Below are 26,940 nucleotides of genomic sequence, written 5' to 3' on the forward strand. Positions count from 1 at the left end.
CCCTGGCTCTCCTCGCTGTTGCCCACCACTGCCACCAGCTCCTTGCCCATTTAGGTGGAGGGACAGGAGGGGAAATGATGGCAATGCTTGGGTGTAGGGACACCCAAGAATGGGGAGTGGGCTTTCTTCCTCTCCCATTTGGTGAGAATAGTAGGAGGAGAGGCTTTTGTGCCAGGAGGGATCTGCCTCCTTGTGTAGGTGCGGCTGGAAAACACTCACGAGGACCCCAATAGAGCCCACTGGCCTGACTGAAGCCAACCTGGGGCATCTCATCTCTGATCTCAGTGAGCTCCTGGCTTCACAAGAGGGTTAGGCCTTATCACAAGTGACTGCTGCTGCTGCTGCTAAGTCGCTTCAGTCATGTCCGACTCTGTGCGACCCCACAGATGGCAGCCCACCAGGTTCCCCCATCCCTGGGATTCTCCAGGCATCACAAGTGACTAACACTGCTGAATTCCCAGGTGGTTCAGTGATTAAGACTCCATGCTCTCACTGCCGAGGGCCTTGGATCTAAGATCCCACAAGCCATGTGGCACAACCAAAAAAAGAGAGAAGAAAAAAACATTGCTGTTAAGATTGGGGAACCCAAGGGAGTCCCCTCATGGTCAAGTGGTTAGGGTTCGGCGCTGTCACTGAACTGAGATGCTGCAAGTCACATGGCACAGCCAAAATATGAAAAAAATAAAACATGGGGAACTCAAAAGTCATGAGAGTAGGGTTGAGTTCTTGGGGCACAAGGATTTAGGAGAGGGAAAGACTCGCTCTGATCTGGATAATGTCCAGAGGGGAGAGTGCCTTCAGACCTGTCCATGTGCCTCCAGTACGGGCCCAGGAAGACCTATACCTACCTCCCCTGCTGTCCTCCAGGGCCTGGAGGAGGATCTGGGCTACCTGGTGGGAGACTGTCTCCTGGCAGCTGCCTTCCTGTCCTATATGGGGCCCTTCCTGACCAACTATCGGGATGAGATTGTCAACCAAATCTGGATCAGGAAGGTAAGGCAGGGATCAGGTGTGATGCATGAGTTCCTGGGCTCTAAGAGCACAGCCTCTGGGAGTAACAGAGATGTTGGAAAGGGGCAGAGGTGCTGGGCTCTGATACCCAGGCTGAAGCTCCGGGCTCCTTCCACCCAGATTTCAGGGCTGCAGGTTCCTTGCTCACCCCGCTTCACGTTCGACAACTTCCTGTCCAATCCTACCAAAGTTCGGGACTGGAACATTCAAGGGCTGCCCTCGGATGCCTTCTCCACTGAGAACGGCATCATTGTCACCCGTGGCAACAGGTGAGGATGCTGCTGGGAGCACAGGGCCGAGTGAAGGCTGAGCCTATCTTCTGACTCACACTTCCTCCTTCAGGTGGGCACTGATGATTGATCCGCAGGCCCAGGCCCTGAAATGGATCAAGAACATGGAAGGAAGTCAGGTAATCAGGGCTGGGGATGGGGGAGGGCTGATTTGTCCCCTTAGATTCTCTTCCCAAGCGTGACTCTTCCTGAGGTCCTACCCTTTGGCTATTACCGATCTTGTATCCCTCAGCATTTCTTCCATAGTTTTCCTTGCTTTCCAGGGCCTACAGATCATCGACCTGCAGATGAACGATTACCTCCGAATCCTAGAAAACGCCATCCAGTTTGGATATCCAGTTCTGCTCCAGAACGTGCAGGAATATCTGGATCCCATACTCAACCCTGTGCTCAACAAATCTGTAGCTCGAATTGGTCAGGATCCAGGCTTATGGTGGGGTTGGGCTGAGACCAGTGAGGTCGGACCCATGGCAAGAAAGCGCTGGGTCTTTGGCTGTGTCTCCTACTACCCTGTCCCTGTATTCAAACACACCTGGGTTGGGGCCGTAGGCAGGCTGAGTCCCTACTACTGGATTCCAGTTGGGGAGCAATGGGTCAGCCCACACTTGGTCATGTGGAGTCCCTGCCCTTGACCCTCTTGTCAGTGCAGGTGGTCGGTTGCTGATGCGCATTGGAGATAAGGAGGTGGAATACAATCCCAACTTCCGTTTCTACATCACCACCAAGCTCTCCAACCCCCACTACAGCCCAGAGACCTCAGCCAAGACCACTATTGTCAACTTCGCTGTCAAAGAACAGGTGGGTGGCAACCGAGCCTAGACTGAACCAGGGTGAATCCAGAGGGCTCAAGAGTCGGCCAGGACTGATAAAAGGTTGAGATTGTGTCGGGCAGCTGGGGATGTGGGGCTTGAGAGGTGTAAAGGGATGTAAAGGGTAAAGGTCACCAGAGTGGGGTTCTCACCACGGGTCCTGGCCATCTCAGGGCCTGGAGGCCCAGCTGCTGGGCATTGTTGTCCGGAAGGAGCGGCCGGAGCTGGAGGAGCAGAAGGACTCGTTGGTTATCAATATCGCCGCTGGCAAGAGGAAGCTCAAGGAGCTGGAGGACGAGATCCTTCGGTGAGACCCTGCCTCCCCCAGCCCACAGCCAGCGGGTCTGCTCGCAGGCTTGACTACAGTCCCGGGGGGCTGATGAGGGGTCGCCCCTCCCTTGCTCCCGGCCAGCCGCAGCACCCGCTGAAGCCCCTTTATCCACGCACCTCTTGGCTTTTCTCCAGGCTGCTGAACGAGGCCACGGGCTCCCTGCTAGACGACGTGCAGCTGGTGAACACCTTGCGGACCTCCAAGATAACCGCCACCGAGGTGACAGAACAGCTGGAGACCAGCGAAACCACGGAGATCAACATCGACCTGGCCCGAGAGGTGAACCACAGCGACCTCCGGCCCCGCCCCCTCTCCGAGCCCCCGCCCCTCCGACCCTGACTCCGCCCCCTCCACAGGCTTACCGCCCGTGCGCCCAGAGGGCCTCTGTGTTGTTCTTCGTGCTCAACGATATGGGCCGCATCGACCCGATGTACCAGTTCTCCCTGGACGCCTACATCAGCCTCTTTATCCTCAGCATCGACAAGAGCCATCGCAGCAACAAGCTGGAGGACCGCATCGACTACCTGAACGAGTACCACACCTACGCTGTCTACAGGTCTGGGCGCCTCACCGCGCCCCACGCGCGTCCGGTGTGAGGCCCAGTGGCTCTGTGCCCACCAACCCCTCTGGTTACTTGTGCTTTGGAGCTGCCCCTGCCACCGCCCCTGGTCCCCTGCTCTTCTCACCATACACCTCCCCTGGACAGTGTCCACCCTCTGGCTGACCATCACCCATGGGCTGACCAGTCCCAGCCCCAGTGTTTCCCTTGAGCATTAGCCTTGTGTGGAGGACCTACCCCTGTGCCAGCACTTCTCCAAAGGTTAACGTGTCCACGACGCAGATTAATATAGACTCCGACTCAGTAGGTCTGGGCTGGGACCTGGGAGCCTGCATTTCTAACAAGCTCCCAAGTGAAGCTGCTGCCCCTGGTCTGTGGCTCCCGCTTTGAGTAGTAAGGTTCCTGACCCCCTCGCCTGGACATCCCACAGACCCCTCAAGGTCAACCTGTTTCACATTCGACTCGTCTCTCCTCTTTCTTCAGGGGCTGCACCCCTGAGTGGCACCAACAGCCACCTCCCAAGCACCCGAACTGGGAGAGATTCCTGGCTCTTCACTGTCCCTCACCTCTCAGATCAGTCCATAGGTTTTGCTCATGATTCTTCCTGCACACTGTTCCCCCATCCCACCCAAGTCTCTCCACTGCCATGACTCACTTCGGTTGAGGCCGCCATGATCTTTCTTTCTGAGTTCCCCCACGGGTTCCCAACAGGTCCTTCTGCCTCCAGCTCTGTCCCTCTCCAATCTGTCCTGCCGTTAGCAACGAGAGCCTTTCAAACACGAATCTGGCCATGCCACCCCAGCCCCGGCTTCCATTCTGTGGTGGTTGCTTTGTGTCCAATAGCCATAAAGTCCTCCATACCTTGGCTGCCACCTGCCCCCCAGCCTCACCTTCCCCCTCCTTACACTGGACCCTGAGCATCGCTGATGCCCTGCACACCATGGTTTTCTCACCACCACCGCCTCCTTGGCCTGTATCTGAGCTCTCCCTGGCATCCTCCCCTCTCGTCTCTGCCACATCACAGTAACTCTGCTGCACTTCTGGCTCCGCTCCAGGCAGGGGAGTGCTGCCACTCTTGTATAGGATTCATCTTGTCACACAGTAACCTCCCGTGTCCTCTCATATGGTCTCTCACTTGTCCTCCCCACTCTGCCTGACTTCCTCCAGGACAGCAGGACAGAGACTTTATTCATTCACCTTTGTGTCTTCAGGACCTGGCAGTGTACCTGGCACATAGCCAGGGTCCAGTCAGTGTTGAGGAAATTCTGGGGGAATCACATCCTCTCCTCTAGAGCCCTGAAGGCTAGGCTGTTTACAGGAGGCTTGGATTAGAGACTGATGAAGGTCCTCCCTATAGGCAGGGCTCTGTGATTGTCGGGGCTACACTCAGGAAGCCTCGATGCTGAGTATCCTGCCTCCCATACCCCCACCTCCTGTCCCCTCCCAGGTACACCTGCCGCACGCTTTTCGAGCGCCACAAGCTGCTATTCAGTTTTCAGATGTGTGCCAAAATCCTGGAGACTTCTGGGAAACTCAACATGGATGAATACAACTTCTTTCTACGCGGGGGCGTGGTGAGTTGGGTCGAGAGTATATCTGAGTGTGGGGTGGACAAGGTCGGGAGTGGACCCCAGATGCAGAGAGTAAGCCCAGGATCCAGCAAGTGAGCGGAGGAAAGCTGGCAGGAGCAGGTGTATGACAAGCTCGTAGGGGCCGTGGGGAGTGGCTTGCCTGCATTACAGGTGGGGCTCTGAGCCCCTTCCCTGTGGCCCACTGATTGGCATGACCCGGCCACTCTTTCACTGTTTCTCAGGCCACTCCTTCGCCATCCTGAATTCCGTGGTCACTGTTACACTCTCTCCTTTCCAAACACCCTCAGCCTCTTTGCCTCCTCCCCACTCCAGCTGCACAGGCTTCTCACTGTAGCAGGCATGTCCCACCCCAGGGCCTTCACACCAGCTGTTCCTTCTGCCAGAAAATTGTTCCCGCAGGTGTACACTGTGCCCCTCCCTCTCCTCCTTTAAGGCTTGATTCAAATCTCACCTCACTGAGATTTCCTTGACTGTCTTAATATTTCCAGCTACCCTTAAGCACTTCCAGTCTCCCTTAATCTTCCTCAACTTGTTCTCTTTTTCAATGGCACTGCCATCTTTAACCTACTAGATAATTATTTGCTGTGCTTTTGGTTCATTATCTGCCGTCCCATGGGGGAAAATAAGCTCCTCAAGGGCAGAGGTATTTGTCTGTTCTGTTCAGTGGTGTGTCTCGAGTGCTTAAAACATAGTTGCTGCTAAGTCGCTTCAGTCGTGTCCGACTCTGTGTGACCCCATAGACTGCAGCCCACCAGGCTCCCCCATCCCTGGGATTCTCCAGGCAAGAACACTGGAGTGGGTTGCCATTTCCTTCTCCAATGCATGAAAGTGAAAAGTGAAAGTGAATTCGCTCAGTCATGCCCGACTCTTAGTGACCCCATGGACTGCAGCCTACCAGGCTCCTCAGTCCATGGGATTTTCCGGGCAAGAGTACTGGAGTAGGTTGCCATTGCCTTCTCCATAAGACATAGTTGGTGAACAATAAATATTTGTTAAATTAATAAGTGACAGTAAACAGGTTGTGCTTCTCTTAAGGGTGCAGCTGCAACTGCCATCATTCAGGTAGAAGGCAGTATTGCCAGGAAACCACCAGAGGGCGCCTGCTTCCTAACTTTGGACTGTGCCTTCACCCACATGGTGGCTCAGGGACACAGGGTCCCCCTTTCCTTCCATTTATTTCCCCAATAAAGGTGGATTCCAATCCATCTCAGATTCCTTCATTCATTTCTTCATTTTGTTTCATGAAATACTCATCTTGGCTTTTTCACCTTGAAAAAAAAAAACTCTTCTTTTGGGAGAGTCTGGTCAATGCTTTTCTCCTCTTTCGTCCCCGCCCCAGGTCTTGGATCGTGAGGGCCAAATGGATAACCCTTGTACCACCTGGCTCGCAGATGCCTACTGGGATAACATCACAGAGCTGGACAAACTGACCAACTTCCATGGGCTCATGAGCTCCTTTGAGCAGTATCCTCGGGACTGGAACCTGTGGTACACCAGCGCCACCCCCGAGAAGGCCATGCTGCCAGGTGCCTGGTGCCAGGCCTCCTTCTCCTTTCTTTTCCCTCCTTCAGCTGCACACCTGCTCTTTGCTCTAATTCCTCCCGTGTCTCTCCCAAGTTCCCTCAGCGCATCTGCCCCCTGGCCCAGCGTCCCTGCAGGCGCCTCTTTGTTCAGATTCCCTGCTCATCCAGGCTCTCTAACCCCACCCTTAATCTTGTCCCCAGGTGAGTGGGAAAACGCCTGCAATGAAATGCAACGAATGCTGATTGTTCGCTCTCTGCGCCAGGACCGTGTAGCCTTCTGTGTAACCTCTTTCATCGTCTCCAACCTTGGCTCCCGCTTCGTTGAGCCGCCTGTGCTAAACATGAAGTTGGTCAGTGGCTCTTTCGCCTTCCCACCTGCTTCTCCCTGTCCCAGTCTGCCGCCCGCGCTTCCTCGGTCTTTCCCGAGACCTCACCTGGCCTTCTGCCTAAGGTGACACCCTGTGCTGCTGGCAGGTGATGGAGGACTCGGCCCCACGGACCCCACTGGTGTTCATCCTGTCCCCCGGCGTGGACCCCACCAGTGCCTTGCTCCAGCTGGCTGAGCATACAGGCATGGCCCAGCGCTTCCACGCCCTGTCTCTGGGCCAGGGCCAGGCCCCCATCGCAGCTCGGCTCCTCCGAGAGGGTGTGATTCAGGGTCAGTGTCTACCCAGTTCTTCTGCCCCCAACCGTTGCCCTGGCCCAACTGTCCACCAGCTCCCACCTGTCACCCTGCTGTCACTGCAGCTCCTGCTCCTCCAGAAGGCCTTGGGGGTTGGCACCTGAGCACTTGGACCCTCCCCCTAAACTAGCCCCTCAACCAGAGGAACAGTGGGGGGACAGAGGGGGCATGGGGAGTGGTTCCCACCACACCAGCACCTCCTTGCAGGACACTGGGTCTTCCTCGCCAACTGCCACCTGTCTCTGTCCTGGATGCCGAACTTGGATAAACTGGTGGAGCAGCTGCAGGTGGAGGATCCGCACCCTTCCTTCCGCCTCTGGCTCAGCTCCAGCCCCCACCCAGACTTCCCCATTTCCATCTTGCAGGCCAGCATCAAGATGACCACAGAGCCACCAAAGGTATGGGCAAGTGTAGGCAGCAGCAGTGCCCACGCTAGTGGGCCTACCTGTCCTCCTGGCCTCAGAGAGAGGCTGTAACCTTAGCTGCAAGGCTGCTTGTTTGATTCTTCTGTCCTCTAAGAAATTCCACCTCTGCATGCCAAACTCTTAGAACATAGTAGTAATAGCTAACTTTTTTTGAGTGTTATTACATGCCAGGCATTGTTCTAAATGCTTACATTTATTAATTCATTTAACATACATGCCTATCAGGTAAGTACTATCAGCCCCATTTTACAGGTAGGAAACTGAGGCAAAGGAAGAGTATATAACTAGTGTGTGGACCTGTCAGCCCCTTCCTCCTCCGGACACTTCCTTACATTCTCTCCCTACTGTCACTTCCTGGCCTTTTTCCTTCCCTCCAGCTCTACTGAAATTTTTATCTCCAGTACTACGAGGTCACCTTGGAATGCAATCAAACCAATCTTTTAGAATCTGATCATGTCACTACATCCTGCCCATTTACCTCTGCTTAAACTATTTTTGGAGAAGGCAGTGGCAACCCACTCCAGTGTTCTTGCCTGGAGAATCCCAGGGATGGAGGAGCCTGGTGGGCTGCCGTCTATGGGGCTGCACAGAGTTGGATACGACTGAAGCAACTTAGCAGCACCAAACTATTTTAGTAGCTTCTCGTTGCTTTTAATCAAGTTCACAACCCTGTTCACATGGCCTGTGTGCCGCTGCGAGCACTTCTCCTGCTTTGTCTGTCCCAACTTTCCCCTTCGCTTTCTTTACCTACACTATCAACTTTTTAAATTGTTTCGCTGTTCTTCCTCGACAGACTGTGTTCTCCAGCTTGCTGCTTTTTCATACACTGTCCTCCCTATTTTCCTCCCCACCTGCTTCTTTGCCCGTTCAGGTCTCAGTCCCACCAGCACTTTCTCAGGAATCCTCTTCACTGTTCCCTCCGACCTTCCGCTACAAGAACTTTACACATATTAGTATGATTCTGGTTAATACATGACTTCTCTTCTAGACTGTAAGCTCAAGAGGGCAGAGACCGTGTCTTTTTCGTCTCCCTCACCATTTTGCTCATCCTCTGACTAAAGCAGGGACCTGTTTGTAGTAGGTGCTCAATAAATGAGAACTGATCAGATGTACAGGCATGTGGATGTCTTTCATCATTAAATCCTTCTTTGGCCACCTTGGGGAAGCTGGCACAGTTGACTGTCCCCCCAGTTTCCCTGACACACCCCTGGTCCCCCTTCTGTTTTTTGCAACATCATCGATTACTTCTGTGTTTCTTTCTCCTCCTGTCCTGTCCTCATTCTACATTTCCTCCCTTTACAAGTTGATGGAGAAACTGTCCTCTTCCTGATTTCAACCCCAATCCCCTTCTCTGGCTCCATTACTGAATTCAGTGCCAAGTATGAATTCCATCCGGTTACAAAGTATTTTTTGGCACTCCAGCACCATAAATTACTAGCTCTCAAAATAAGTCTTCAGCTCCTGCACGCAGATTATCTCCTTGGCCCATTTTTGTTAATCAATCAGTTCAGTTGCTCAGTCATGTCTGACTCTTTGTGACCCCATGGACTGCACCACGCCAGCCTTCCCTGTCCATCACCAACTCCTGGAACCTACTCAGACTCATGTCCATTGTGTCAGTGATGCCATCCAACCATCTCATCCTCTGTCATCCCCTATCCTCCTACCCTCAATCTTTCCCAGCATCAGGGTCTTTTCCAGTGAATTGGTTCTTCGCATCAGGTATCCAAAGTATTGGAGTTTCTTCAGCTTCAACATCAGTCCTACCAATGAACACCCAGGACTGATCTCCTTTAGGATGGACTGGTTGGATCTCCTTGTAGTCCAAGGGACTCTCAAGAGTCTTCTCCAACACCACAGTTCAAAAGCATCAGTTCTTCAGTGCTCAGCTTCCTTTATAGTCCAACTCACATCCATACATGACCACTGGAAAAACCATAGCCTTGACTAGACGGACCTTTGTAGACAAAGTAATGTCTCTGCTTTTTAATATACCGTCTAGGTTTGTCATAGCTTTTCTTCCAAGGAGCAAGCATCTTTTAATTTCATGGCTGCAATCACCATCTGCAGTGATTTTGGAGCCTCCAAAATAAAATCTCTCACTGTTTCCATTGTTTCCCCATCTATTTGCCATGAAGTGATGGGACTAGATGTCATGATCTTAGTTTTCTGCATGTTGAGTTTTAAGCCAACTTTTTCACTCTCCTCTTTCACTTTCATCAAGAGGCTCTTTAGTTTTTTTTCTTCGCTTTCTGCCATAAGGGTGGTGTCATCTGCGTATCTGAGGTTATTGATCTTTCTCCCAGCAATCTTGATTCCAGCTTGTGCTTCATCGAGCCCGGCATTTCATATGATGTACTCTGCATATAAGTTAAATAAGCAGGGTGGCAATATACAGCCTTGATGTACTCCTTTCCCAATTTGGAACCAGTCTGTTGTTCCATGTTGTTAATGGCACCACTAATTTTTAAAAATCTGTGTTTAAAGTTGATTTTTATTTACCTTTATTTTCTTCTGTCAACAGAAGTAGTCTGTCTTCCCGTTAAAAAAATGTCAAACAGTTCAGATATGAATTGTCAAAGAGATGCAACCCTTCTTTTTTAATTCGTTAAGAGCCTTTCTTATTGCCTTCTAAGAGAGGCATGTGCCTTGTAGCCAGAGGGCCCTCTGTTGGCTGAACCGCACCCTCTGTGATGGGTAGAGGTGTGTTGGCCCTGAGGTAGGTGCTGTTTAGGTCGGTTTAATAAGCAGTAAGCATGGAGACAATGAATGGGAGCAAATTCCATGAGGAAAGAGGAACCAGACAGGATGGCTTTGCAGTGGGTGGGTCACCAGGGGAGAGAGTCCTGTTGGAGGTCAGCCCTGTTGGAGGAGAGCTGTCCATGAAGGGCTGCCTGCTGGTGATGCAGAACCTTCCTGCAATTCACCAAACCTTCTGAGAAAGGACATTCAGGTGTGCTTGGTGCAACTCAATTCCTTTTAGAAGCTGACAAAGAGGCCAATATTTAAAAAAAATTTTTTGAAAATAACTTTAAGTTTACAGAAAAGTTGTAAGAATAATAGTACAGAGAACCCCCTATACGTTACCCAAATCCATCTGTAGTTAACATTTTGTCCCACTTGCTTTATCATTTGATCTCTGTTTTTCTCTCTCTCCACTCATACTTCTGAAACATTTGAGAGTAAATTGTATATCCTGGCCCTTTACTGCCACATACTGTAGTGTATTTCAGTGGAAAGGACTCACTCCTAAGAATCAGGGTGTTCTCTTATATAACTGCAACACGGTTGCTGATTTCAATAAATTGATACACTATTTTAATCTAAATGTATTATGTGTTCCAATTTTGTTAAGTGTTGCAGTTATCATATACATATACAGATGGGTTTCTAGGCCCTTTATGCTGTTCATTGATCAAGTTGTTTATCCTGGGGTCAATATACACTGTACTAATTACTCTCTAGTTCTATAATAATTCTTGATGGCTGGGGAAGGCAAATCCTGCTACCTTATTCTTCTCTAGGCTATTCCTGATCTTTTATTCTCTAACATAAATTTTGGAATTAGCTTGTCAAGTTTCACCAAAAAAGTCCTGTTGATCAATTTGGGGGAAATCAACATCTTTAGCATATTGAGCTTCTCAATCAATGAGTATAGTAGGTCTCTCCATTTATTCTTTCTTTTAATAAAATTTTGTAAAGTTTCTAAAGATATATACATTTATATTAGATTTATTCCTTGGTGCTTTACATGACTTGATGACGTTATAAATGATAGTTTTAAAAATCAGATTTTCATTTTGTTCTCGGTCTAACCAATGTTCTTACGTCTGTTTTCTCCCTGCTCCCTTTTGTCCATCATGATGAATCTCCTTAGAACACTGTTTCAATGTATCACTGTCCTATTCAAGACAGAAATGGCTCCAGGGTTCCTGGTGTATCGAGTCCAGTCGGCTCAACCTGCGCTTCTTACTGTATCGCCATCTACTCACGGTCCTTCTTACCCTATCTGAGTGCTTCACTTGATTTCAGTTAGATCCTCTTCTCACTTTATCTTCCCTTCGTGCCTTTATTCCTCCAGTTCTTCCCATCTCTGGGCAGCCAAGGCCCTCCTCTCAGCCTCGTTACATCCTTCCTATTTGTAAGATTTAGCCAAACCCCAACCTGCTCATGAAGCCTGATAAATCCAAGCATATAGCTCATTCCTGTTTAATGATATGTCACTATATACTAACCCTTTGTACAAAATTATGTACATTTCTTATTAATTCTGCCACGTCAGGTCTTAGTTGTGTCACACAAGATCTTACATTGTGGCATGTGGATTCAGTAGTTGCGCTGCAAGGGCTTAGTTGCTTGGCGGCATGTGGGATCTTAGTTCCCTCACTGGGATCACACCCACATCCCCTGCATTGCAAGACAGATTCTCAACCAATGGACCACGAAGGAAGTTCCCATGTTTGTGTTTTTGTTCATATTTTTTGGCACTCACAAATTGAGTTGGCCTACCCACCACTGAGAACATCACAGTTGAGGGGGATCAAGAAGGGGGGGGTGGAGACGAGAAGGCAGGGCTGCCATGAGTCCATACAGCGCCTGCGTGTGAAGAGGAGGACAGCAAGCCCTGTGGATGAGTGCATGTCTTGGCATGCAGCTCAAGGGCTGGATTTCAACCTTCACTCATTTCTTCAGCCAGTGAGTGGCCTTATGCAGTGAGCAACCTTCACAACTGAACACAGTGATGCTAGTGTTGGGGCCATGCAAGACACATGTCATCCCATCTCTGTACTTCCTTGTCCTCAGGGCCTAAAGGCTAACATGACCCGTCTTTACCAACTGATGACAGAGCCACAGTTTTCCCACTGCTCCAAACCCACCAAGTATAAGAAGCTGCTGTTCGCACTGTGCTTCTTCCACTCTGTGTTACTTGAACGCAAAAAGTTCCTGCAGCTTGGCTGGAACATCATCTACGGCTTCAATGACTCTGACTTTGAGGTTTGTGCTGACCAGGGTCCCTCACCCCACCCTCCCTCCTTACACTTTCTGCCCCAAGGCTGCCCTGCAGGAATCGTCACTGACTGGAAGCCCCTGGAAGAATTCCTGCCATAACTGTGTGTGGGGCTGGGGGTGTGGGCTGGGGCCACGCACAGGTGTCAGAGAACTTGCTGAGCCTCTACCTGGACGAGTATGAGGAGACGCCCTGGGATGCACTCAAGTACCTCATCTCCGGGGTCAACTATGGTGGACACGTCACGGATGACTGGGATCGGCGCCTGCTGACCACCTACATCAATGATTATTTCTGTGACCAGGCTCTCTCGACCCCCTCCTACCGGTGAGGGGGGCACTGAATGGGGTGCCAGGTGGCAGGATTGGGGGTAGGGGCAGTGTTTGAGGAGTGAATGGGAGATTGACTTGGGGGCGAAGTAAGAGCATAGAGTTGGATGGATAGGGCCTTGGCCTGGCATGGGAGCCCCAAGTCCCCACAGTACAGTAATAATTCTGCACTGACTCCCCAGGTTGTCAGTGTTGGAGACCTATTTTATCCCCAAGGATGGGAGCCTGGCCTCGTACAAAGAGTACATCAGCATGTTGCCTGGCATGGACTCCCCAGAGGCTTTTGGCCAGCACCCCAATGCCGACGTGGCCTCCCAGATCACAGAGGCACGCACTCTCTTTGAGACTCTGCTTTCCCTGCAACCCCAGATTACACCCACCAGGGCTGGAGGCCAGAGTCGGGAGGAGAAGGTAAGGACAGACAGTCACCTGGGGGAGGGAAAGCAAGGCGGAAGAGAGGTCTACACTCAACGCTCCTGCCTCGGCAGGTCCTTGAGTTGGCTGCCGATGTGAAACAGAAGATCCCGGAAATGATCGACTATGAGGGGACCCGAAAACTACTGGCTATGGACCCCTCCCCACTCAATGTGGTCCTTTTGCAGGAGATTCAGAGATACAACAAGCTGATGGAGACCATCCTGTGAGATGGGGGGAGGCGGGGCTCTGTGGAACGCAGGGAGGGGGCAAGAGGAAAGGCCTTCACGGCCTGCCTAGGATGGCTCTTCTAGGCCCATCCCATCCATAACCCTCCACCTTTCCCCATCCAGCTTCTCACTGACAGACCTAGAAAAAGGCATCCAGGGCCTCATCGTCATGTCTACCAGCCTGGAAGAGATTTTCAATTGCATTTTTGATGCCCATGTCCCTCCGCTCTGGGGAAAGGTAAGATTATCTGGTGGTCCTTCTCCAACAATGAACTCTCCTTTTACTCCTGGACCCGCAGCCTCCTGGTCCTAGGGAAGCCTATAGCAGAAAGCAGTGAGCCTGGGCTTTGGAGTCAGACAGGTTCAAGGTTGAAATCTGACTCCGCCCTTCACTGACTGACTGCAAAGTTATTAACATAGCAACTTACCCAGGGCAAGTTTCTAATTTCTCCAAGGATGTTTCAAGGATTCCTGGTACTGTGCACCTTAAAAGGTGCTTCATTAATGGTAACTGGTTAGCATTGCTGGTGCTATTGTTAACAGTTGTCATTTTATGCTTCTTTCCTGGAAATTGGCTTTTGGAGAGCTTTGCCGAACTATGGTTTGGGGAACAGGGGCTGACACCATATATTCTTCTATCTGCTTCAAGTGTTCACAGTAAGAATTTGAATGCATGAATAAGTGAATGAATAAACACACACTACCTCCTGCTCCAGGCCTACCCCTCACAGAAGCCATTGGCTTCATGGACCCGGGACTTGGCCATGCGTGTGGAGCAGTTTGAGATGTGGGCCAGCCGGGCACGGCCTCCTGTGATCTTCTGGCTGTCTGGCTTCACCTTTCCCACTGGCTTCCTCACTGCCGTGCTGCAGTCATCAGCTCGCCAAAACAATGTGAGCCACGTGGATAGTGTGATGGGAATGGATACTGATGATATGTATTTGCTCTCCTCTGTATGTGTGGGAGGATCCTCCCTTATTCTCACCTTCAATCTCCAGATTTCAGTGGACAGCCTCTCTTGGGAGTTTATTGTTTCCACTGTGGACGACAGCAACCTAGTGTATCCACCCAAGGTGGGTGCCACATGTTCTTAGGGCTCTGAGCAGAGGGGAGTCTGGTGGAGGAGGAGGGGCTGGGAGCAAAGGTGGGAAACGACTGGTTGAGAGGGAGGGGAGGAAAGAGGTGGCAGGACAGGGGTGGGGGCATTGGCAACTGAGGGTCTGTATTTACCCCCAACCTGTCCCCATGTCTCTCCAGGACGGTGTCTGGGTTCGGGGTCTATACCTGGAGGGTGCTGGCTGGGACCGGAAGAACTCCTGCTTGGTGGAGGCAGAGCCCATGCAGCTTGTCTGCCTCATGCCCTCCATCCACTTCCGGCCTACTGAGAGCCGCAAGAAGAGTGCCAAGGGTGGGACAGTTTGCCCCCTCCCTAGTTTGCCTGCCCCCTCCCTAGTTTGCATCCTAACCCAGCCTCTGCTCCACCCCTCCCCTCCCACCTGCTCCTGCCTTGCTTTCCCAGTAGCTCCAGGGTCTGACTCATTCTCCTCTCCTTTCCTGCAGGCATGTACTCCTGTCCCTGCTATTACTATCCCAACCGGGCAGGCAGCTCAGACCGCGCATCCTTCGTTATTGGCATCGACCTCCGCTCTGGGACCATGACCTCTGATCACTGGATCAAGAGGGGCACTGCTCTACTCATGAGCCTGGATAACTGAGAGGGCCTCCTCTTCTTTTCGTTTGGGGGGTGGGTGGTGAGGGTCGAGGACTTCAGGAGCCAAGGCTGATAATGTACCTCGGACAGAGACTAGGCTTCACTCAGGCCTTTACCTCGGTTGAATTTGTCACGTGATGAGGCCCTGGTAATACCTAGTCGTGTTGATCGTAAAGAATTTTATCGGAGCTCAGCTCAGTAAAACACCCCTGACCACAAGCCCCAAGTCTCTCAATGGGATGGCTGGGGTTTGGGGGGAGGGGGGGTAGTCGGGAGGAAGCCCAGGGCCTACAAAGGATGAGCGCTCCTGTGGGCTGCTGCCGGATAGGGAAAGCAGCAAGGGAAGTGGGAGGTCTGGAGAGGGAGAGGAGGCGTGGCCTCGGCGAATGGGCAGGGCAGTGGGGCCTAAAGAAGGTGTGGCTAAATCTCTGGGCAGGACTCGAGCGGGTGGGGCGGGGCTTACTTTGGAAGGGCGCGTGATCCGAATGGAATAGGGGTTTGTCAGGCAGGGATCCGTGCTGGACCCCTGTCTTGCACCTTGAACCCTGCACCCCGCATTCGGCATCATATTCGGCACCTGTGCAGAGGCGAGCGGGGCCGGCAGAAAGCGGGGCGGAGCCCGGCACAGGGACTCCCGGCGCGAGAAGGGGCGGGATCATGAGAAGGGGCGGGGCTGGGGCGCGGGGGGTGGGGGGGCGGTGTTTGTGTTGGAAAATCCAACTGCGCCACGGGGCGGAGCGGCCCCCCCAGCCCCGACCTGGGAGAAGGGGGGGCCGCTCGACCCCCTGGGCGACCTTGGGGAACCTGAACACCTGGGACACCCCAGAACCAGGTAACGGGGAGCCGCGAGGGTGTCTGGAAAGAGGGAAACCGTCTCGGCGCAGGGGGGGCGGGACGCCTGAGGCGCAGGATGGGTAGAGATGAGGATGGACGTTCGGGTCTCTGGAGAGGCACTGGGAAGAAGACTGGGTGCAGGACGTCTGGATCCTCTAGAAGAGGGTAGGGCAGCGTGAGGGAAGAACTGGGCGGCAGATGTCTTGGGTTCCGGATGTTGAGGGGGCCCTGAAAGGACTCCCTGTCCCTATTGGGCTGGGATTCCCCTTCCCGACACTAGGGCGGGGGCGCAGCGCTGCGGTCCCTCTCTGAAGGGCAGGACTAAAGGTCAGGGTTTGCAGTTGGACTCTTGAGGGCGGGTGTGGTCAGAAAGGGATGTGTCTCAGGTCCTGGGGCCGCGTTAAGCCTCCCTTTGGTTCTTCCCACGGATGAGGTGTGTAGCCTCAGCTGTGACTCTCACACCGGCAGCCCCGACGGCCTCCCAGCGGTAGCTTTCGCCCCATCCCTTCCGCGGCACCTCACCCCGCTGCACTCAGCCTCACCGCGCTAGTCCCCCATCCCCGGTCCTGCCCCCACTCTGCCACCTCGGGTTACGAGCTCACCCAGCTCGGGCCCTTCTCCACTGAACCTTCGCGACGTAGCCGCGAGATGGCGAGAGCGAGACGCGCACAGCGCGACTCAGGGTTCTGGGGTGGGGGATGTGGCCTTGAAAACAGCCGAAGCTCCCCGTTCGGCCAGAGGGAAAGGTGGGCTGAGGTGCTTGTTTGACTTCCTGTCATCTCGGCCCCCTCACAGGAAACTGAGGGCGGGAGGGCGAAGGGCAGGGGCGGGAGAGGGGCTCAGGGCTCTTTCTCCGCCTCCCCTATCTGCGATAAATAGTGGGGAGGGGGCACGCGGGCAGGTTACTAAGCAACGGAAATTCGCTTCCTGTCGGCTGCGGCTTGTGGCTGACTTAGGATGGGAGTTGGCAGGGTGGGGGGCTGGGAGACCGCGGCGAAGGTCGAGGGCAGGTCGCCAGGTTCTCGAGACACAGAGAACCCTAGGAGGAAGCCGGGGAGCAGCGAGCTGCACTGCCACAGAAACGGACTCGGCGTGAGTCCGGAGGGAGGCGGGACCCAGGAGCAGTGATGAGCTCCGCTCCCCTTCCCTCTTGGGGGTTGCTTGCCCTGTTGCCAGAGTAACTGGAGAGCTAGACTCCGGGGCCAGATTCCCGAACTCGCGCGTCCGCCCAATCCGCTCCAGCGGCTGCCCCTGACATCAGGGCCTTGGCAGCCAATGTGGAGGAGGCATCTTAGAGCGAAAGGAAGAGAGACAGGGGAGGGGAGGGGTGGAGGCGGGGAGGGGAGGGGTGGAGGCGGGGAGGGGGGAGCTGCCCGGGACCCGCACGTGCACTCCCACACGCTCGCGCCCACCCTCCTCCCTCCGCCGCACGCGCCCGAGTACCCCACCCTGCGCTTGCGCGGCGAGTCAGCGCTCACCGCGCGCCCCCCTTTCTCCTTTCTAGAGACTCGGTTCGCAAACGAGTACCGGGCTGCACTTCTCAGCCTCTGGGGACCCAGACGTCTGGGTCCGCTAGCCTTCTTCCTAGGGGTCTCGAGCAGTTAATGCCCAGCCTGGTGTGGGAGGAGCCAGCTACCTGTTCCCCACCCCAGCTGGCGCCCCACTCTCCCAGGTGGGCTGGGCGGAGCTGTGGTTTCCGGCCCCATATGCTCCGCCGCTGCCGTCCCGGGCTCTGGCTAAAGTTGCCTCCCCAAGAGGAACCGAACGGGTATCAGCGCCTCTTCCCGAGGCTTCACGCGCTCGGCCCCGGCTGCTGTTGGCAGCAGGGAAGGGCTCTGCGGGGAAGCCCCGGACGCCCCAGGTGACTCTTCCCGGACCATCACAACCCGTCTTCGCGTGAATTCCTCCCCTTGGTGTGCACCGAAATCTTTCCCATCCCTAACGTTTCTTCCCCACTCGCCCTGGTGCTCTTTGCACCTCCCTCGGCTCCTTTCGGGCTGTCTCTCCCGGTCCTCACTTGTCCTTCTCGGCTTCTCTCAGTTATATAACTCTTCCTCTCGCCGTGTCCTGATTTCAACTCCACAGACTCCGCCCTGGAACAGCGCGGGGAGGGGCAGGAGTGTTGGGACCCAGACAGATTCCGGCTGGCGGCCGGCTGGGCACAGGGGATCCCGCTGATGGGAGACGGAGCCCCCGCGGGACCTGGTGCCCCCGCCCCCCACCTCCCACCCCCCCTACGCGAGATCTCGCCCAGGAGAGAGAAGGCACAGTATCTCAGAGGCGTGTCGGGACTCCGTCAGAAATGTGGGTTGGGAGGTCAGGGGTGGAGGCGGAGAGGAGGAGCCGAGAGGCCCGAGTCCCTGGGATTGGAGCCGCGTAGGGGGCAAAAGATAAGGGCGGGACGCCTGGGTTCCTGCCTTCCTCTCCTTTTTGGGCTCCCAGAATTCCTGAGGCTATTTCCCAGGAAGCTTAGCCCGCGGCTCCTCTCCGCCCCTCGGGGTCAAAGGTCTGTGTTAAAGGTGGCCTGGGATGATGTCACCCGTGCACGTGCCCTGGGATAGTTGCCAGGCGATGAGGCCTCCACCCCTTTCCATTCCAGCCCCTCCCCCCACCACAACCTCCGCCCCGAGTCCAGCTGCAGCCCCGTGCCATCTTTCCCCCTCCTCCGTTCCCTTGGCCTTAGCGTCCTGCAGGTGGGAAACCCTGGCCTGGAGTTTTTGAGGGGGAGGGGCAGGGGTGTGGTGTGGTGGACTTTGCCCGTTTGCTGGGCTAAGGGAAGCTTGGGTCACTTTTCCCTAGATTGACACAGAAGAGCTTTCCCTCCAAGCCCCCTGTACCCGCTGGAAAGAGCCTCCCAGCAGTCTTTTCCATTTCCCACCTGCTGCATTGCCAAGAGGCTCATGGCCCCCACCCCCATATTGAGTTGAAGTGGGAGTGGTTGCCAGCCCCCTGGAGAAGAGCTGTGTGGTATACATCTGGACGCCAGCTCAGCCCTGACCTTAATCAGTGGCACCCCACCCCCACCAGTGAGGAAAGGGGTCAAGAAACTATATGAGACTGAAAAGTCAGGGTCTTTATTCTGTGTAAGTGTGTGGATCTCTCTCTTGAAGGAAGGGGACTCAGTTGATAGCTACGCCGGCCCTTCTCTATTAAGTCCTGGGGTTGCTAATGGTATTGGAAAAAATTGGTTTCTCTTTTCCTGTACCTTTAGGGCTTGGATTGTCAGATCAGACCTGGATTCCATTCTCAGCTCTGCCACTTAGTGGCTACAGGAATTTGGAAAGGTCACAACCTCTCTGAGCCTCCTGTTCTTAGTCTGGAAAATTTAAATATCAATACTTATCTTGTAGGCAGTTTGTGCAAAGCACCTAGCACAGTGCCTGGCACAGAATGAACACTGAATGCTTGTCATGAAATGCTTATTATTTTTAAATGCTGTTAGTTATTATTTTTATTATTCTGGTTGTTAGGCCTGCTTCAAACTGGCCAAGACCTTAGGAGTAGGTCAGGGAGGAGTGGAGAGTGTGTGCCAATGTGGTCGGTGGGGGAAAGGGGGCTGGGGATTAGCTTCCCCTGCATTGTGCATTTTATTTGATGAGGGCTTTCCTCAGATTTGTATTGCTTTCTTTGGGATTATTTTTTTCCCTCTTCTTGGAGAAGAAACAGCTAAGACTATTCCTCTGGCTGTGAAAATAAAATAATTGTATTGTGGTTCTTGATTTTTGAGCAAGACCCCAGTCCCCTCCCATGTTCTCTGAGCTTTGCGAGGGACTCTACAGTTCCGGGGGGGGGGGGGAGGGGGGGGGGGGGGGGGGGGCGGGGGGGGAGGGCTGGCGTGAGGGGTGTGTAAAGGTTCGGGGGGGGGGGGGGCAGGGAGACGGGGGGGAGGGGGGGGGGGGGGGGGGGGGGGGGTGGGGGGGGGGGGGAGGGGTGGGGGGGGGGGGGGGGGGGGGGGGGGGGGGGGGGGGGGGGTGGGGGTGGGGGTGGGGGGGGGGGGGGGGGGGTGAGCCTTTCAATTTTGCCAAGGGACTCTACAGTTACTGGGAAGGAGGAGGTCGGAGGGAGGAGAGGGAGCCTGCTGGGTGGGGGAGGGGAGCTGGGAGGGGAGGAGGAGGTGGAGGAGGAGGAGGAGGAGGAGGAGGAGGAGGAGGGGTTGGGGAGAGCCTGCTACAGTTCTTTGTTTGACTCCGGGACTCAGGGACGGGGAGGAGGAGGGAGGGAGGCCGAGGCTGCAAGCGCCGGGGCAGGCCCAGGAGGCAGAGGAGGGACCGTCTCCCCCGCCCCCCCAGCCCCCACTCCCCCTCCTGCTGCTCCCCCCCTCCCTACCCGGACTCCGGGGGCACCGCCGGGGGACAGACACCCAGCAGGTAACCCCGGCCTGGCTCGCCCTCTCCTCTCGGGTTTTCCTCCACACCCTCCCTGTGACCCCTTTCCCCGGTTCCGTCTCCCCGTTTACCCTGGCTTGCCTCTTTCCCCGTGGCCCTCGGTGTTCCATCTCCCCACTTGGGGTAGTCGCCCGCTGGCCGCGCCGCTGTCTCGTGCAGCCTGACTCCCTTCCCCTCGACCGACAGCTTGTGCACCCCAGGTCTGCCCGCGGCACCTTTTGGGGCTCTGTCTGGCCGCTTCTCCAGGCTTTGCTTTCCTTCCGACCTATCTATCTCCTGGGGCTCTGAGGCAGGAGGGAGTCCCTGTCCTTTTCTCGCTCTCCCAGTTCCCCGCCCCCCAACTCTGGCCCCCTTTCTCCTTCTAGCAGTCTCTAGGGGGTGGGGAGAGAACCGGAATTTGGGGGGCCCTCTGGAGGGGCAAGGGACTGTATGTCTGCGGGCGAAAGGGGCTGTGAATGTGTTGGGGTGGGGGCGGGGGCGGTTAGAGACCCGGCTGCCTGTCTGTTGTCCCTTTAAATGGCCCTCACATTTCTGGGGACTTGTAGGGGGGAGGTGGCCAGCCGCCTGCCTGGGGGGCAGGGCCCTCTGTTCATCCACACAATCAGGGGTGGTAATGATTTAAAGGGACAGCTTTGGTGTGGCCGCTGCCACCCTTGGCCAGCTGGAGGGGGAGCCGGCAGGCCTCGTCTGGGGAGGCTTGGCTGGCGAGCAGGGCATTTGAGGCTGAATCCGTCTCAGGGCCTGCCAGGTCTGGGACAGTGCTTCAGCTGGGACCTGCATGGAGGGTGACAGCTTGCCTGGGGGCCACTCAACCTGGGCCTTCTCCAGGGCCCCACCTTTGGGTTCAGGGACTCCTTGGCCAAGAATCCTTGAGTCTAAACTACCGAGCCTGTCAGCCACCAGGTGGGGGCCACTGGCAGGTCTGCAGGTGAGCCGCCGGCCAGGCACACTGGAGCTGGCCCTTCAGTTCCCTCTTTTGTTGTTTGGCTCTGTGCACAAGAAAGCTCCAGCCCCTCCCCCAGCTCCCCCTTCCCGTCCACATGCCCCCGCCCCCCCACCACACACACACACCCACCCCAGCTGTTGGACAGATGAATTACAGCCTCCGGCTTGGGGCCAGGACTGGTGAGGGATTAAAGCTCTGGGGCTGGCCCTTTAAATGGCTGTTGGCCCCTCCCCCACTCTAGTGTCCAGACACCCCATACACACCCTTGCTGACCCCCTTGGACGCCCCTCACTTCTCTTGCTCTGTCCTAAGGCCTGCTGCTCCCCATTTTATAGGCTGGACTCTCCCTAGTATTCCCTTCTCCCCCAACATAACCCTATATACAAATGCTACAGACTGCACACACATAAACACACACACTTACTCTCTGGTCTCACATTCTGAGAGTCCCTGTCCTGGAGGGTTCCAGCCTCAAGTTTCCTTCCCCAGCAGAAGGACCTTGCCTGCCTGGCCTCCCTAGCCTGCAGCTGACCACTACCCTGGCCAGGTGAGGGGCCTTGCATGGGTCAGAAATAGCACCTCCCTGGAGGCAGTGTCATCAGCAGCTGAAGCAGCTTGCAGCACATTGCATCATGGAGGCTGGGGGCTGGGGGCTGGGTGCTGGTGGCCTGAGTCTCTGGGGCAGGGCGAAGGATAGGGGCTGGAAGGCCTGAGAGTGGAGAGGCTAAATGCTGAGCCCAAGTGTTGGGTCCTTAAGGGCAAAGAACTGTGGCTAAGAGGGCAGAAAACAGGTCCCCGAGGAGTGAGTTTGAGGTGAGGGCAGACAGGTGTGACCCCTGGATGGATACCTGATTCTTGGCCCTGGTCCTAGACACCTACCTTCTTGTCTCTGAGAGTTAGGAGGGGAGGGAGTGGGCCCCTATCGCCTTCTTGGGCCACAGAGAGGAAGGAGGTGATGGGGAAACAGGATATGGCCTTGATGGGTGGATGGAAGGGAGGCTTGCAGCAGAGGCCACTTCCAGACTCAGGCCTAGAGTCACAGTCCTTGATGAGGAGGAAGGCTTCCTCCCTGCTTGGCCGTTCATCTAGTCTGGCCACCTGTACTGCTCACCGTGACCTGCCTGCACCTGCCTGGGGGAAGGCAAGGGGGCAGAGTACAGAGGCTGGGGTTGACTGGTGTCTTGATAAGGTTAGGGAGGAGGCAGCGCTGAAGGAAGAGTTTCTGCAAGCCTAAGGTCAGGATGAAGCTGACTTGGGTGAGATGTCAGAGGTGGTTGGGACTTCTTTGGGACCAGGGACTCTCAGCAGGAAGGTCCAGTCAGAAGAGGGATCATGGGCTGGGTGTCCACTGTGGACTTAATACCAGTGCTGTGGCATGTGCCCTCACTCCCTGGTCCAGACTGCTTCCTAAAGGGGAAGGCTCTTGGATTGGCTTTTTCTGGTTGCTATGGAAACAGATTGGATTCTCCTATCCCATCTGACCACCAGAACCAGGTTTCTCCTCAGTAAGGGGATAGAAGGGGCACAGGAAAATTCTCCAGCCTGGGAGGACCCACCTCTAACTGGCTTTTCTCTTTTAGGTTCCCCCAGGCACCATGCCAGCCCCGTAGTACCACCCACCTCACCCACTGCGGTCTGCTGCACCCTACTGCTGGGACACTGGTTCCAATGAGACAGGGCACACCAAACTCCACCTGGTAAGTCCTGCCCTGAGCAATGCAGTACCTCCCCCCAGCAGTCCCAGCTCTGCATCCCATGCAAGAAAGATTGGTATGATCTAGATCATGCCCACTTCTCAGAATGGTCCAGTCCAACGCTGAGCATCCCCCCACCATGTGGTGATTGAGTGGTTCAGTCTTCCTCATTTATGGTGCTCCCCTCTGTTGCCTATGAATGGTTCATCCCTGTACTTCACCAGCCTCTTAACTACCACCAAAAAATCTACCCCCCTCCCCAAGTGCCTCAGCTCAGTTACTTATTGAATTAACCTGGGGTTTGCAGGCCAGAAGATAGAGATAAGATAGCTGGAGGGATTTTTTTCTTCTTCTTCTCTTTTTGGAATGAGGAGGGCTTTGCCCTGGTAAGAGTTGTTGAACAGCTTGGCTTATGAAGGGTGATTGGAAACTGAATTAGAGAGATACTGGAGGCCACTGTCATGAAAACCTGCCTTTTCTGCTTCCCTGTCTCCTCCTGCCAGTTCTCTGCCTAAGGCCCTGCTCCATCCTCTCCCCCATTCTACAGAAGAAATTATACCTAAGCTAGAAACCTGAATTCTCTTAAGTGCGTGTTGTTCATCTCCACTACTCAGTAATGCTATTTTGAGTGGAACTTAGAGAGTTTTCTTCTATGTATCTCTCATTATTTGGCAAGATGGTTGGCAAATTGGGGTGCCTCAGCAGAATTGCATTGAATGTGTTAACTGAGTGAGCTTCATGGCCAAGAAACTGATGGCTTCTGAGAAATGCTGCACAGCTTCCTACCTACATCTTCTCTAGAGGACATGAGACATTTGGGATGGTAACATGGGGGAAAGCTGAGGGACAGACTGACCCCGGAAACGTCCTGTGAGGATAAAACCAACAGGGATAGTACAGAGGCATTATAGAAGAGTGGTAAGAAGGAGGCTCTGGAAAGAAGCCTAGCTCTTACTCAAGGGCTTGACCAAGTTATATAACCTTGCTGAGCCTGTTTTCTCATCTGTAAAATGGGGTAGTACGACGTCAAGTTCTAGCGAGGAGTTTTTGAAAATGTCTATAAAGTGCTTAACACTGTACCTGGTATGTAGTAAGTATTCACTAAATGCTAGCAATTAACCATCACACTGGGAGCTACAGGGAGCTGTGAGGATAAGCAAGGTTGTTGAAGAATAGGACATAAATGAAGGCAGTGCCTGCGCCCTCAGTCATATCTGACTCTTTGCAACCCCAGGGGCTGTAGCCTATGGAGTGGGTTGCCATTGCCTCCTCCAAGGGATCGTCCCCACCCAGGGATCGAACCCACATCTCCTGCATTGGCGGGCGGACTCTTTACCATTGAGCCACCTGAGATGCTCCACAAATGAAGGCAGGCAAACCTCTAAATACTTGACTCAAACAGAAGGCTCACTGATCCGGCAGGATGCGGGGGATCAGGATGCGGGGGATCAGGATGCGGGGGAGTGGGGCGAGGAGTTAGCAGGGTCAGCCTGCTCCGGTGTCTCCCTGACTCTGTTCAGGAACATGAAGGCAAACACAGAAGGGCATGTGCAGAGAGACACACGTGATCACGCAAGTGATGCAGAGGCAGTCCCAGACAAAAGACCGAGACAGGAGCCAGGCAGACACACAGACCGTGTAGACAGGCGTAATGACAGGAACGCGTCAGACAAGGCACTGAAGGAGACAAGATGAGCAGATACGCAGGTGCGCACGGAGACAGACACCGGGACCCACACACTGCCGACCTTGTCAGACAGACTGGTGAACACAGCGGTCCAGTCAGAGGCAGACACAAGGCTCGCAGTGACACACAGCGGGCCGGGGCCGGCACTGTCACTTCTCGGTGAGGGGCGGGGAGGGGCCGGCAGCGGGGGAAGGCTGGGGAAGGGAATCCCGAACGGGCTGCCTGCCCGGGGTGGCTGAGTCACAGCGGAGCCCCAGCCGGCGGCCCTCCCCTCGCCTCCCCCTCCCTCAGGTAAGAAGCGAGCTGTAACCCCTCGCTGCCACCAGGCAGAACGGGGCTTGACAGCGAGCGGGACGTGGCAGGGTTCCCGGGCCGGCTCCACCTCCGCGCGTGCCGCGTGCCTGCTGACGGCCTGCTCGGTAATACCGTATCTGCGGGGTCTTGTCTTTGGCCGGCACGTGAATCTGCCTGCTCATGTCTGGCCCCTCATCCCGCACGGTAGGAGCGGTGTGCGGCTCCTCCGGCCTCGCGCCCAGAGAGAGTTAAGTGGGTGTGATTGATAGAGTGGGTCTCTCTCGGGGCTCTAGGGGAGGGGGGCCGGTTAAAGTCCCTGAGTCCAGAGCCCGGATGGAGGGGGCGGAGCTGGGCTTAGCCGGGAGTGCCCGGATGGAGAGGGCGTGGCTTCGGCTGGAGAAGAATTAACCCTTTCGGAGCGGCTGACTCCCAGGTCTCTGGGTCCGACGGTAGAGGCTGGAATGCCTGTCCAGAAGTGTACTGTCCTCCCAGCCTGGCTTTGGCTGCGTGCGTCTGCCTCTCATCTGTATTTGAAGAGCCTGTGGGTGTCTTTGCCTGCCGGTGATTGTCCCCTCCCCTGGGTTAGTACGGACACCGGGAGTCGGGGCGGGCTATTCCTGACCCAAAGCGAGAGTGGAGGTGAGAGTGGACCGCGCTCGGGCCGGCTGCCGGCCGCTGGGGAACAGGTGTGAGCGCGGCGTCGGGGCTGCCCAGCGCGGGGAGGGGCCGTCGTGGGGGAAGACGAGAGGGGAAATTCCGCGGGACCGGTGGGGAGCGGTGTGTGGGCTGAGTTGTGTCTGCCTCTGACTGTGTGTGTGTCTGTGTGTGTTCAGGGAGGCGGGGGCTGAGTCAGTGGGAATAAGGGGAAGGTTTTCTGGGTGACTCACGCTCCCCCACACCAAGCCTGAATCACATCGCGAGGGAGGGCTTTGTACAGGAGGCGGATGGGAAGTCAGGCGCCTGGGTCCCGGGTGGGGGCAAGGACCCGAGGTGGTCGACGAGAGTGAGTGTGTGTTTAGTGTACAGGAAGTTTTTGTTCTCTAGAGAGAGGGCTGCTGTATTCCGAGTACCGGCATAGGGGTTTGTGGACAGAGGTGGAAAGGAGCTGGAGGACGGGACTGGCTGTTTTAGGGAAAGCTGAGTCAGTTCCCCGTGGGAAAGGGGAAGTGGTAGAGGGGAAGTGTCATCATCGCAGAAGGGGAAGTTGCATTTCCTGGTAACTGGCAGCGCCCCTCGGCACCACTTCCCAGTCGAGGGTCTGTTCCTCAGATGTCCGGACCCTCGGTTCCCCGTTTCCCCTTGTCTGGTCCATGAGTCCCAGGACTTAGGTCAGGGCAACTGGCCAGGGCTATGCTAGACCGCAGTTAAGCTCAGGGCTTGGTAACTGACATACAGACTGTTTGGTGAGGAGATAGTTCTGACCGAAACTCCGCGTGAATCGCGGGAAGGGTCCGCAGAGCCCCAGCGCCTACCAGGGCTCGCCGGGGACCTGTGGGGTCCAAGCGCTTGCGTGCAAACAGATGACCTTGCCCTGCGGAGGGTGGACTGTTTTCACCAGAAACCTGCCTGCCCTTGTGGGTTGGGTGGAAATTTCCCCACAGGGCAGACTTGTCTCGGCGAAGGCGAACTTTCCAGCCGCCCCCAGCCCCTTGTCGCGCGTTCTCCCCCGGCTTCCTGCCCGGCGCTAGCTCCAGCTGGAGCGCTGGCCCCGCCCCCGCCGCTTTGTACTCTACACTCGCCTCTCGCAGCTCTTTGTACTCTAGACTCTCAATGGACCGATCCTGGAGCGGAGCCGGCTTCCTACCTGCCGGGACGCCGGGTAGGCGAGGAGGCGGCGAGGGGACCGTGATCCTGGGCTCGGAGAAGCGAGAAGGAAGAACTGGGGCTAAAGGGAAAGTGCCCAGGAATGGGAGCGCTGCTCCCTTCGTGGGTCTAGCCAGCACCGACGGGAAAGGGTTGGGGGGCGGGGTGAAAGAGGAAGTGAAACGGGTTCTGGGTTCTTTAAGGGAGTGGGCGGTGAGAGTGGGACAAGGGTGATGTCACCGCCTGGCGGGCCCCGCCCTCCTCCCTCCCGAAGGACCCCCCCCCCCCCCGCTACTCTTACACACGCCGCTTCCGCTGCGCAAGTAGCCACGTCACGGGCAACCCCCGAAATCCCCCCTCCCTTGGGGGGCGGGGGCCACGTG

At 55.4% G+C, this 26,940-nt stretch overlaps 1 protein-coding gene across 1 annotated transcript in view; it reads left to right on the forward strand.

Annotated features, from left to right (window-relative positions):
• Positions 1-14,918, forward strand: part of DNAH2 (dynein axonemal heavy chain 2) — a 102,360-nt gene extending 87,442 nt beyond the window's left edge. Inside the window, exons 64-85 of the mRNA XM_068977985.1 lie at positions 868-993; positions 1,132-1,280; positions 1,354-1,420; positions 1,565-1,715; positions 1,951-2,099; positions 2,284-2,417; positions 2,576-2,720; positions 2,798-2,997; positions 4,448-4,574; positions 5,932-6,118; positions 6,317-6,465; positions 6,590-6,773; positions 7,005-7,195; positions 12,026-12,217; positions 12,373-12,557; positions 12,742-12,970; positions 13,048-13,199; positions 13,327-13,441; positions 13,920-14,096; positions 14,202-14,276; positions 14,461-14,611; positions 14,764-14,918. Of these exons, the coding sequence (XP_068834086.1) occupies positions 868-993; positions 1,132-1,280; positions 1,354-1,420; positions 1,565-1,715; positions 1,951-2,099; positions 2,284-2,417; positions 2,576-2,720; positions 2,798-2,997; positions 4,448-4,574; positions 5,932-6,118; positions 6,317-6,465; positions 6,590-6,773; positions 7,005-7,195; positions 12,026-12,217; positions 12,373-12,557; positions 12,742-12,970; positions 13,048-13,199; positions 13,327-13,441; positions 13,920-14,096; positions 14,202-14,276; positions 14,461-14,611; positions 14,764-14,918 (3,390 nt within the window). The remainder of the gene's footprint in view (positions 1-867; positions 994-1,131; positions 1,281-1,353; positions 1,421-1,564; positions 1,716-1,950; positions 2,100-2,283; positions 2,418-2,575; positions 2,721-2,797; positions 2,998-4,447; positions 4,575-5,931; positions 6,119-6,316; positions 6,466-6,589; positions 6,774-7,004; positions 7,196-12,025; positions 12,218-12,372; positions 12,558-12,741; positions 12,971-13,047; positions 13,200-13,326; positions 13,442-13,919; positions 14,097-14,201; positions 14,277-14,460; positions 14,612-14,763) is intronic.
• The last annotated feature ends 12,022 nt before the right edge of the window (positions 14,919-26,940 follow it).

This window comes from Capricornis sumatraensis, chromosome 8 (assembly GCF_032405125.1).
Source record: "Capricornis sumatraensis isolate serow.1 chromosome 8, serow.2, whole genome shotgun sequence".
Taxonomy (NCBI): Eukaryota; Metazoa; Chordata; class Mammalia; order Artiodactyla; family Bovidae; genus Capricornis; species Capricornis sumatraensis.